Genomic DNA, 13639 nt, shown 5'->3' with positions numbered 1-13639 from the left:
GTTTTTGAATGTTAGATTTGAAGAGTTGAAGACTTCTTTTGGCCATTATTTTCTGACAATTCGAATCTGGCGGATTATCTATGCTATGAGGGATTTCAATGGTATGGACAAGTTAAAAGATTGGGTGAGAGTTCTTTCATTAATAAATGTAGGATACTTGCAGTAGCAGGTTCAAATTACAAGGGGATGCCAAAGAAAACATGAGGAAGTGATAAGAATAGGCTTGAAAAAAAGAGGGATAAAGACCTGGCCAGAGATAGGTAAGTTTGGGAATTAATGTTTAAAAGCTATCCAATGAATGCTATTCAAAATACAATGACGTATGTTTGTCATTATTGCCAATCTATATTTCTATAAATCTATAAAAGTGAAATTGTCTGTGTGTGTACATTTCCCTACCAAACTACTCTGTCCATTTTCAGTCTACAGACTCGAGATTTGACATAAAGGGTATTGAGATTTGGGAAAATCTTATTAATTGGTTTTCCGACAGAAATTTGTCTTTCAAGGGGTCAATGCTTTGACCTTTGAAAACTACCAAACTCCTCCGCCAATTTTTTGGTCTAAACACTCTAAATTTTAGTTGTAGGTTATTCGGACATTTTTTTTTTATTTGAGCCCAAAACAAATGTTAAAGGGTCAAAATTGGGGTCAAAGTTTTAAAAAAATTGACCTCTGCGGTCTCTACTAAATTACTCATCCAATTTTTGGTCTAAACATTTGAAATCTTACATAAAGTGTATTCAGACATAGGGCAAGCTTTTTAATCAGTTTTGGCCAAAAAATTTGGTTGCCAAGGGGTTAAAGTTCAAAAGATTTGACTTTTGCGGTTTCTAGCAGACTATTCAGCCACTTTTGGGTCTAAACATTTGAAATTTTACATAAAGGGTATTCAGACATGCAGCAAGCTTTTTAATCAGTTTTTGGGCGAAAATTTGGCTGCCAAGAGGTCAAAGTTAATAGTTTATCTTTGCAGATTCTACCAAACTCCTCTGTCAATTTTGGGTCTAAACACTTTAAATTATAGATGTAGTTTACCTGGACATGAGTCAGACTTTTTAACACATATATATATGTGTGTGTGTGCGCACATAAACCACCAGTTACCGTGTGTGGCCACGAGGAGGCACAGCAGAGGTCTTGGTGTTAGAGAGGCTGTGTACTGGCAGGGGAAGACTTATGCACTCGGCTTCCCTATTCGCACAGGGCTAGCCAGCGGTGGCACTGAAAGCGAGAAAGCACAAGCAAAGCATGCAACTTATACTAAGGAGCATGCAGAGCATGCGGCCTATTGCCCAATAACCACACTAGACGCTTCATAACACCCTGTGTATATACATACACTCACACACTTATCTTGGCTCAGTGCTCACTGACTCCTGTGACCTAACAAGTGAGGTCCAACGGCGCATTAGTCTGGCTGCTGCAGCCTTTGGCAGACTCTCGCACAGAGTTTTTATGAACCGTAACCTCACCACCACCACCAAGGTTTCTGTCTACAGAGCAATCTGTCTTTCCATCCTCTTGTATGGCAGCGAGTCATGGGTGCCTTATAGACGCCACCTGAAAAAGCTAGAAGCATTTCATACCAACTGCTTACAGCGTATACTAGGTTTAAAATGGTGGCACAGGGTGCCACACAATGAGATACGCAGGCGCACTCAAAAAAAAACATCCGGATGCCAGCAGAAAGGCTCCCATGCAAGGTCCTCTACGGGGAACTTGCAGAGGGCAGACGCAACCCTGGGGGTCCACGTAAACGTTTCAAGGACCAACTAAAAACATCATTGAAAAAATGTGGCATAGAATCCAACGCCATCGAACATGCTGCTGCTGATCGGAGAAAATGGCGAAACATCTGCCAAGAGGGCTTGGAAACTTTCACCTCCACCTATAACGACCGAGCAGAGCGAAGAAGACACCAAAGGCACGCGGCGCAGCGGGCAGGCGGCATCTTCCCCTGTGCTGCCTGCGGCCGTGTATGCAATTCACGAATTGGACTCCACAGTCACCAGCGAGTCCATCAGGCGTAATCTATCTGGGACTGTTAGGCATGGTGCAACGTCATCGTCGTCAGCGACGGACTACTGAAGAAGAAGAAGTGCACATAAAGTTATGAACAGTACATAGAGCCCGAGCAAAGCCAGATTGAACAACTAGTGATAAAAGAAAAAGATATTTTTGGTTACAAGTATTTTATTTTATTTCATTTCTGGACACATTTTATAGGCAGAGGGAGAAAAGAATCTATAAAATTTTACTTCATGTTTATGACTCTGTGTGTCTTACTCTCCCTTGCTTAAACCTCGCATTCAAATGTTAACTCCCACTTAATATTCTGTTCATTAACCGCCTAAGCAGCATGGGGTGAATACTGCTAATTATATACATGTATTGAAGATAATTTTTTTTTTTTTTTTTTTGTAACCTTTCAAGTTCTAATTTCTGTTATCTTCATCTCATAATTTTTTTTTTTTTTATTAGGCTTATCTCAAAGGTCAGGACATTGGTCACAAAATGAACAGGTATGTGTTATGTTGTTAAATTTTTGAGGATTGTATAATTTGTTTTTGTAGTCCTTGGTGGAGTTTTATAATTTGCTTTGGGAGAATGTGGTGCTGTTTTTTAATCTATTATGGGGTTTTATAATTTGCTTTGGGGGAATGTTGTGCTGTTTTTTTTATCTATTATGGGGTTTTATAATTTGCTTTGGGAGGATGTGGTGCTGTTTTTTTATCTATTATGGGGTTTTATAATTTGCTTTGGGAGAATGTGGTGCTGTTTTTTTTTATCTATTATGGGGTTTTATAATTTGCTTTGGGAGAATGTGGTGCTGTTTTTTTTTATCTATTATGGGGTTTTATAATTTGCTTTGGGAGAATGTGGTGCTGTTTTTTTTATCTATTATGGGGTTTTATAATTTGCTTTGGGAGAAATGTGGTGCTGTTTTTTTATCTATTATGGGGTTTTATAATTTGCTTTGGGAGAATGTGATCAATGGTGGGATTCCAATTTTTTAAGAACACGTTCTAAGAAAATGTTAATAAGAATAAAGAATCTACTATAATGTGGTTATGAATAGGGGTTTACGTAATTTTAACAACCGGTTCGCCGAACTCGTAATATTTTAAGCACCGGTTCATGTGAACCGGTGTGAACCAGCTGAATCACATCACTGAATGTGGTGCTGTTTTTTATCTATTATGGGGTTTTATAATTTGCTTTGAGGGAGTGTGATGCTTTATATATATCTTAAAAGTTATAAAACTCTGTTGACCGTCTGGGCGTCCTTGCAAGCTTGCTGTTTGGAATAAGTAATGTTACCAAGAATTTTTTATTAGTTTTGGTTTTGATTTTAGCTGATGGCACTAAAATCATGTTTTTTTTTTTTTACTTTTGAATCGCTACTATATATTGGGCACAATATAATATGTAATAATCGATAGAGAATTGACACTATAATAATATAGATGAAATCTGCATAAATTATATTTAAATGTATTGTATGACCGGGCAAGGCTAGGCACTTCTGTAGTTTATGTGTGTGTGTGTATATATATATATATATATATATATAATGTGTGTGTGTGTGTGCATGCTGCTTAGTTTAGCGATTAAACAAAGCCAGCTGTCTGTCTGTTTATAAACAAACTATCAGCTCGAGCACTGTTAAGCGTTGGGCAGATGTTTATCTAATAGACGTCTGGTGCTACCAGATCAGGCTGTCTACTGACTTCCTGAGATGAAACGCACCTACATAGATGTCTTTGTTTTTTTATTCCCTTTTGCAAAACTTAGTCATGTTCTGCGAAAACAAAAACAAAAACAACATTCTCCTCCCCTTCCCCTCCCTCGTTTTCTTTTTCCTTCACCTCCTCACCCCTTTTTTTTTTTTTTTTTTTTTTTTTTGCCTAGTTGGTAGGGCGATAGAACATACCAACTGCCCCCCTGCAGAGGGTAAAAATCCTTCAATGGGACCACCAGTTGACCGTTGGTGGCAACCCGTAATGCATTAAGAACGGGATCCTGGTGGTTGAGTGGAACATGCCTAGGAAATAATAACATGATACTACAACACACCACTTTGGCCCTTACTAGGCTAGACGGGAGGTTGGATAGGCCCGATCCAATCAATCGGTTGGTCATGACAAGCACTAATTCAGACAATCCAAACAAAAACACACTAACACTCAACATAAACAATAAACTGAGTTAATAAGCGATGGCTGAAGGGTCAATCAAGCTGGGAAAAAGGTAACCATCAGGAATAATAAAAATACAGGGAAATCCCATACTTGGGTGGGCATAACCATATATTGTGAATGCTTGGAAACCTCCCCATGTTTGAGTATACCAGCTATGTAGCCCTGGAGAACCGAGGCGAATGGGATTTACCCCCTCATAGTTCTTCCCCATAAGGGGCTCCGAGGAGGGTGGGGAGCATGGCTGATGAATTTTTCAAAAATTATTATGAATGCCAAAAAATCCAAGAGACCACACACAGAAATAGACTCTGACAGCGACAATGAAGATACAAACTTTCCAAGATTCATCGTGCTAGAAGCAACGTCTAATATACCGTTAACTAAAATGTCACCCTTCATTATCCAAAAGGTAATATCAAGCAAAATAACACCTAAAAATGTCAAAAAATTAAGGAATGGTACCATATTGGTAGAAGTACAAAATAAAAAACAGGCCAAAACTCTACTTCAACTACAAAAATTGCATGAAACAAACATCAAAGCTTATCCACACCAAACACTAAACTACTCCAAAGGAGTCATAAAAAACCAGGAAATCTCCGTCTGCACAACAGAAGAAATCAAAACAGAACTAAAAAACCAAGGGGTCACAGATGTAAAAAGAATCACATTTAAAAAAAAAGGAGAGGTAATATATACAAACACTTATATATTAACATTCAATTATCCTCAAATACCAGAGACCATCAATATAGGTTATGAAAGAACGAAAATAGAACAATACATTCCAAAACCTTTACAATGCTACAACTGCCAAAAGTTTGGACATAATAAAGACCAATGTCTAAGATTCTTCACATGTGGAAACTGCAGTGAAAAAAACCCAGACCACGATGAAGAAGACTGTCCAAATAAAACCAAATGCACAAACTGTCAAGAAGAGCACCACTCTCACTCAAAACAGTGCAAAATATATAAGCAAGAGAAGGAAATAATAACAATCAAATATCAAAAAAATATAACCTTCCAAGAAGCCCGCAAAGAAGTCACAAATCGCACCAAAAACTCATATGCCACAATAACCCAACAAGCAAACAAAATGTACAACTACAATGAACTAAACCTTGCTCCAGAAATTGCAAACCTAGCAAAAGAACTAAAGAACATACTTGAAGAATTAAAATCTTTTTTATCAGAACTGAAAATAAATTCTAACAGCCAAATAAAAGTCAGAAACGAACAACCCAGTATAAAAGAAAACGAAACAAAGGAAATCAGAAAAACTTCCATCAATATTGAGGAATCAATCTCTAAAGAAATGAAACCTCCTCAATTATCAAAACGTGAAAGATCCAAGTCACTAACAAGGACAAAAACAGATGTTAAAAATAAACACACAACAACAGAAAAAATGGAAATAGAACAGAACAACAAAAAAACTACCCCCCAAAAACAAAATGACAAACAAAAAACAGAATTAGTATTAATTGAAAATGAAAATAAATTTGAACTAGTTGAAACTGGTAGCCAAAAAAGACAGTCAAGACAAAGTAAATCTAAAAGTCCCAGACCAAAACCCAAAAAAAGCCTCTCACCAGAAACAAGAAACAGACCATCCACTTCCAAAAGAAACACCCAAACTAACATCGAAACTATGGACGTAGACATAAACACCAACAGTCCAAAACCAAAAGAAAATATAAACCATGACTAACAAAATCCTACAGTGGAACATAAGAGGATTAAAAATTAATATCGAAGAAATGCAAATACTTATCAAATCCTTATGTCCTGCAATAATTTGCCTACAGGAAACACACTTAAAAGAAAATGACAAAATTAACATAAAACACTACTCAATATACAACCACATAAACAAATTATCATGCAAAGCCACCGGTGGATCATCAATACTGATAAACGAAAACATTCCACACAGCAAAGTGAACTTAAAAACAAATATGCAAGCTGTTGCAATAACTGCAACACTACACAAAACAGTAACCCTATGCTCACTCTATATACCACCAAATGAAACAATAAACGAAACAGAATTAAACAATATAATCAAACAACTACCTAAACCTTTTCTACTGTTGGGAGACTTCAATAGTCACAATATATGGTGGGGCAGTAAAAAAAACAACAAAAGAGGCCAAACCATAGAAAAAATAATTAACCAAAATGATCTATGCCTACTCAACAACAAAGAGAATACATATATGCACCCACCAACGGGAACCCTATCAGCAATCGATATAACACTATGTGACCCAACTATATACATGGATTATAGCTGGAGAACACATAAGGATACATGCGGAAGTGACCACTTCCCAATCATAATAGAAAACGAGAATCCCAAGCCAGAAGACAAAACACCCCGCTGGAATTTACAAAAGGCAAATTGGGAAAATTTCCAAAATACATGTCAATACAGATTAATACCTGAAGCGAATCCTGACTTAGAACACATCACATATTTCAGCAACACCCTACTCACAATAGCCGAGGAGAACATACCAAAAAGTTCCACTACTACAAAATATAACAAACCCTGGTACAATAAAGAATGCAAAGAAGCTATAAGAGCCAGACGTGCAAACCTAAGGAAATTCAAAAACAGTCCAACGAAAGAAAATTTGGACACCTATAAAAACAGCAAAGCCAAAGCACGGAAAACTATCAAAGAATCAAAACGGAACTCGTGGAAAGACTATGTAACAAAAATTAATCAAAACACAAAACCCAAAAAAGTATGGGAGATGGTCAGAAAAATAGCAGGAAAAAATACAAAGAACCCTATTAAACACCTTATATGCGACAACACAAAGATTACCGACAAACAAAATATCGCAAATAAATTAGCAGAACAATTCTCAATGAACTCATCATCAAAAAACCAAAATAAAAAATTCCAAGCTATAAAGAAAAATGAAGAAAAAATAAAAATAAACTTCAAATCAAAAAATGAAGAAAACTACAATCAATTATTCAACAGTGCAGAACTAGAGGAGGCAATAAACAAATCTCCCGATACAGCAGTCGGCCCCGACGAGATCCATTATCAATTCCTCAAAAAACTACCAAAACCATCACTGGACTACTTATTACAAATTTACAATGAGATATGGATAACTAACAACATTCCAAAAAACTGGAAGCAGGCAACAGTAATCCCAATACCCAAACCAAAAAAAGACCATACAAACCCAACAAACTACCGACCCATTGCACTAACTAGTTGTTTGTGCAAAACTTTTGAGAGAATGATTAACGAAAGGTTAAATTGGTACTTGGAAAGCAAAAATCTAATTACAGAAAGCCAGTCGGGTTTCAGGAAAAATAGAAGCCCCACCGATCACTTAATAAAACTGGAAACACGCATAAGAGAAGCATTTGCAAAAAAAGAACATCTAATAGCAATTTTTTTTGACATGCAAAAGGCGTATGACACCGCTTGGAAATACGGAATCCAAAAAGACCTGTATGAACTAGGACTTAGGGGTAGAATGCCAGAAATTATCAGAAATTTCTTAACAAATAGAAACTTCCAAGTACGGATGGACAACACTTATTCAGTCCAAAAAGATCAAGAAATGGGGGTCCCCCAAGGCAGTATCCTGTCTGTCACCCTCTTCAACATTAAAATAAACAATATCATAAAAAACATAGACCCAGGAATTGAAAACGCCCTATACGTGGACGACCTACTTATATACTACCAATCTAAATATATACAAACAGCCGAACGCAAACTACAACTCTGTCTGAATAAAATAAACAAATGGGCCATAGAAAATGGATTTACATTCTCAGAGGAAAAAACTAAATGCATCCACTTTTGCAAATTACGAAAATTCCACCACGACCCCAACCTGAAACTGGATAACAAGAACATCCCACTCACCGACCAACATAAATATTTAGGTATTATATTCGATAAAAAATTGAACTTTATACCGCATATAAAATATTTAAAAGCAAAATGCCAAAAGACAATGCAATTGATCAAAGTCCTAGCACACACCGATTGGGGTGCAGACAAAGTCACATTATTGAAATTATACCAAACTCTAATCAGATCTAAAATGGACTATGGATGCTTCATCTATGGAGCAGCAAGGAAGTCCTACATAAAAGAACTAAATACAATCCATCATCAAGGATTAAGATTAGCCTTGGGAGCATTTAGAACCTCTCCAGTAGAAAGCCTCTATATAGAGGCCCATGAGCCTCCACTGATTCTAAGACGACAGAAGTTAGCGCTACAATATTACCTAAAGCTGGTATCGTGTCCAACAAATCCTGCATACCAATGTACCCTCCACCCACAATACACACATCTCTTCAACAAGAAAGAAAATATCATCAAGCCCTACAGCCTCCGGATAAAAAACCTTCTCACAGAAGCCCAAATGGACATTACAAAAATACATAAATATAACAAATCAAAAACTCCACCCTGGATGATCAAACAACCACACATAATATTAAAATTAAATAAATATCCCAAAACGAAAACCCACCCATCAACCTTCCATGAAGAACTACTTATCATCCAGAATACATACAAAGAATATACACAAATTTACACTGACGGATCAAAAGATGGAGATAAAGTAGGATGCGCAGCCATCCACAAAAAAATAAAACTAAAGAAAAGGCTCCCAAACGAATCTTCTATTTTCAGCGCAGAAGCAACAGCCATAGATTCGGCACTGAATATAATAACCAATGATGACCATCAAAAATATATCATATTTACTGACTCACTTTCAATACTCATATCTCTAAAAGAAAAAAAAATGACAAACCCACTTATTACAAAATTGCTAAACAAAATAGATGCCATAACCATGAAAAAAAACATTATCTTTTGCTGGATACCAAGCCATATCGGCATATACATGAATGAACAAGCAGATAAGGCAGCAAAGGAAACTCTGCAACAAAACCACATAAGTGGAAAAATCCCCTATACAGACCTAAAGACTAAAATAAACACATTTTTGAAGAGAAAATGGCAAGAAAACTGGAGCTCATGCACCAAAAACAAACTATTCCAAATAACACCAAATATTGGAACGAGAAACACCAAAAAGTTAACAAGAAAGGAAGAGGTAGTAATGACCAGACTGAGAATAGGTCACACTCACATCACCCACTCACATCTACTAAAAGGGGAGGAGACACCAAACTGTATAACGTGTCAAGAACCCTACACAATACACCATATACTGACAAACTGCATTGACCTTGAACAAATCCGAACAAAGTATTACCAAGAAAAAAATCTGAAAACAATATTAAACAAGATTGATCCCCAAAAAATTATCAATTTTCTGAAAGAAACTAAAATATACGCAAAAATATAAGGAAAGACCCCCCCCCCAAAAAAAAAAGAAAAACCTTAAGAAGAACAAACCAATATTTAACACAACATAACGAACCTTTCGGCATTAAATGACCCCAAAGTGGTTGATATGCCGTAAAACAGAACAAACAAACAAACAAACAAACTAATAGACGTTTGATGAATCATTTACAAATATCGATTCTTAGTCCAGTGGTTAGAGCTGCCGACTGTCAACGAGATGGTTGTAGGTTCGATCCATGGCTGGAGAAAGGTGCTAGCCTAGTCGCACTGATGAGTTTTGATACAATGAAACAGTACTGTATGTGGATGACTATATATATATATATATATACATATATATATATATATATATATATATATATATATATAATGTATATATGGTGGAAGGATAAAGGTGTAACCCAAAAGAAAACATTGCAGTTTTCTTTTAAAACTGTTATTGAAAAAAATCAGTTCAGGTAACATGATTATGTAGTAGAGCTGACATCTATTCAATGTAGCCACCTTCAGCATCAATCACCACCTCAATATGGGTCCAGAACTGAGAGCATTCCGCAAGCACCAGTAGGAGCTCAGGGAATACTCGGCGGATGGCGGCGATCAGGCTAGTTTTGGTGTTGTGGGAGGTCATGTTGGTGATGTTCTCGACATATGACCAAACAAAGTAATCCAGCAGGTTCAGGAAGGGGAGCCAGTGAGAGAAGGGTACAAAATCGTAGCACTCCTTCTGAAGCCAAGCTTTGGTTTCTTTGAACTTGTGGGCTAGCACCGGGTCCTGCTGCCATACCCAGGCTCTGCCAGAAGCCACCTGATGGCGCCACTTTCTTTAGCAGATCTTTGGTGTTGATTTTCAAGCCGACTTTGAAGATGTGAGGTGGCATGATGTGGCCCTCACTTGAAACCACACTTAAGACCATAACCATGGGCGGAAACTTTGTTTTAATCATCGATGCATTTTGAGTGTGCTGGCAATGGTCCTGTTGCCATAACTTGGATCGGTAAAGGATGTGAGCTGTACAGTGACGCATCTACAATCTGGCTCATTGAACATTGTGTCACTTTCAGAAGGCTCCTATCACTCTTGGGATTTGTAAACAACTGGCCAACTAGGAGATGGTTTGCAACAACAAAAAGAAAACTAGTTTTCATCAAAAGGAAATGGAATCATGAAAATCATGTCTTTTCTACAGGAACAGTTTTATCATTCCACTGTGTGTGTGTGTGTGTGTGTATGTATATATATATATATATATATATATATATATATATATATATATATATATAAAATATAATATAAAGCTGAATGTCTGTGTGTGTCTGGTCACGAATAGGCTCCGATATGGTTGACTATTTTTAAAAACTGATTATATATAATGATAGATGTATCGAGACACAGGAATGGGTATGTTTGATCTGGCATAATGGTGGTTCATTAAAATTATGGGGTCTGCGTTCGCGCCTGATCCACAAAGTATGGAAATAAAAAATTTTAAAATTAAAAAAAAAAAAAAAAAACGTTTTTGATATAGATGTACATAAGAATACTTTGATAAGTATGTTTTAACTTAAATAGGGATGGTATAATAAAATTGTGGGGTCTGAGTTCGCGCCTGGCCTCCATAGAATGGAAATAGGCACAAACTTTAATAAAGACTTTTCATATCTATCTGCGTAAGTATACTTTGATAATTATGTTTAAGTTTGAAGAAATATGGTATAATAAAATTATGGGGTGTTCGTTCGCACCTGACCTCCATAGAATGGAAATATGTCAAAGTTTAACAAGGTTTTTTTATTTAGATCCACAGAATATTGTGATAAGTGTTTCAGTGTGAACAGGTATGGTATAATAAATTATGGGGTTTATCTATTTTATTTTTACTTTCATCATATTTTGCTTTGGTTTTAATACCCCCAAATTCGAAGCTATCTCTTTACAACCCTTCCTTTTCATAACCTATCATACTTTCATAAATCAGAGTCCATTTTCTGTAGGCTGTTTTTGAACCCAGTCAACGACGGGTACTTTTGCTAGCATATATATATATTTTTTGGCAGTTATGCCACATGTTTTTCAGCTATTTTCTCAGAAGTCTCTTGAGTTTTTTGAATGACAAATTTATAGATTAAAATATACATTTAATGTGAAATCAACTAATATATATATATACATATATATATATATATATTATTTTTAAAATGTAATTATCCACTGACACGTGTTTCGTCGTCTACGACTCATCAGAGTGGCTGTAGACGACGAAACACGTGTCAGTGGATAATTACATTTTAAAAATAAATAATATATATACCGCTCCCCATGTGGGGGTACCAAATTGGTTAAATAGGGAAAATTATTCCCAACTCGCATTTAGGTAAAAATGCACTTTTGTAAATGATTGAATTCATTCAAAACATATCGCTAAAACCAAAAACAAAACATATATATATATATATATATAAGTGGTGGTGGTGGGGGGGGTGAATCTCCATTTAAATCCGGCAATATTTGCTCTGCAATAGTATTGAGCACCTTCGTTTTCACTATTTACCAGTTCTGTGTGTGTATATATATATATATATATATATATATATATACAGAACTGGTAAATAGTGAAAACTTGAAGGTGCTCAATACTATTGCAGAGCAAATATTGCCGGATTTAAATGGAGATTCACCCCCCCCCACCACCACTTTTTTTTTTATATCGTCTTTTCAAATCATAATAACCACTTCTGTCCAAGTTTGACGAAGTTACTGGATCGTTAATACGATTCAGTAGCGGAAACATGTGTTACTAAATAGATAAAACGGTAATAAAATAAAAAAAATATATATATATATATATATATATATATATATATATATATATTGTATTTATTTGCTTCCCCACCAAAGCAAATTAAAGTTTTTAATGTGGGGTAAAAAACAGCTCCCCTAAAAGTAGGCAAAAAGGGGGCACTCTGGTTACCAAAAATAATAATTGTCCCCGTATAGAGGGTTTCCCCTCCAGTGACTTGTACAAATTATCTTTAAGTGCAGCATCTGCAGAACAAGTACTACACTTTGATCCCGAATGGAAAAACAATAAAATAAATTATGTTTCACAATTTTTGAGGTGTGGATTGATAATTTGTATTTGTCTAATTCAAATTACTGTTCTCATCTTGAATGTTATTCTCAACATTTTCGCTTATGAAACCTTCAACGTTCTTAAGGTGAATATTGTTGAAATTTGGATGCTTTACGGAATTTTCTACTGACTTTATTAATCAATTCCAGAAAAGTATCATTTAGAATCGATTATTACTTAGTGATTTTTCCATTGTGCCGCAAATCTATGTTGAATCCTCAGTACAGGCGATAGTGAGAATATAATTGAGAATTACTTAAGATTATGGCTGACGGAATGAGAGTAATCGACCTCTGTGAGTTAAATAAAATGTTCAGTTTGAAATTCTGTACAGTTTGCAAAGTTCGACAAGATACACTTGAAGCAATGGTGAAATAATGTTCGAAATACAAACAGCAGTCTAAATGACGAAACTTACAATAACAAATTCGCCCAAATTTAGGACATTGGAAAAACAATTTTTGTAAATACCAAAGTAAGCTAGTCATCATTACCTATTGAAAGGCGCCTACACATCAGACGCATCTTTCTTTTTATTGGTTGAAAAATGCCGAATTAATGAGGGAATTAAGAGACTTTTTCTGACTTCCATTTCTATGAAAAAAAAAAATGAAAAGGAAAGATCAAGTTAAATGAACATAAAATAAATTAAAAAAAAGAAAAGTTAATACAAACTAAACTTTTTACCTCTGCTCGTATCACATTTCTACCCCCACCCCCAACAGCTTTTCTACTCTTAAATTCATGCCTGAAAGCAAAAGTTACTTTGTTTAACCAAAATCGTGCTTTAGTCAATTTTCAATTTTAGAGTGGAAGCATGATGGATATGTTGGTTTAGAATATTCTAAAGTTCCATCTTGGATCAAACCCTAACCCTAACTCCATACCTCGTTACTCGCAAACGAGAGAATGAACTCTCT

At 35.8% G+C, this 13639-nt stretch overlaps 1 protein-coding gene across 4 annotated transcripts in view; it reads left to right on the top strand.

The window, feature by feature from the left end:
• LOC145255674 (integral membrane protein GPR137B-like) overlaps positions 1 to 13639 on the top strand; it is a 285828-nt gene that overhangs the window by 43373 nt on the left and 228816 nt on the right. For all 4 annotated transcript variants that reach the window (XM_080114239.1, XM_080114237.1, XM_080114238.1 and 1 more), the window contains exon 3: positions 2485 to 2525. In XM_080114239.1, coding sequence (XP_079970365.1) covers positions 2485 to 2525 — 41 coding nt within the window. The remainder of the gene's footprint in view (positions 1 to 2484; positions 2526 to 13639) is intronic.

Source organism: Euprymna scolopes, chromosome 31, assembly GCF_053919585.1.
Source record: "Euprymna scolopes isolate OS-2025 chromosome 31, ASM5391958v1, whole genome shotgun sequence".
Classification (NCBI taxonomy): Eukaryota; Metazoa; Mollusca; class Cephalopoda; order Sepiida; family Sepiolidae; genus Euprymna; species Euprymna scolopes.
The sequence above is the reverse complement of the archived record's forward strand: the minus strand, read 5'-3'. Positions and strand labels throughout refer to the sequence as shown.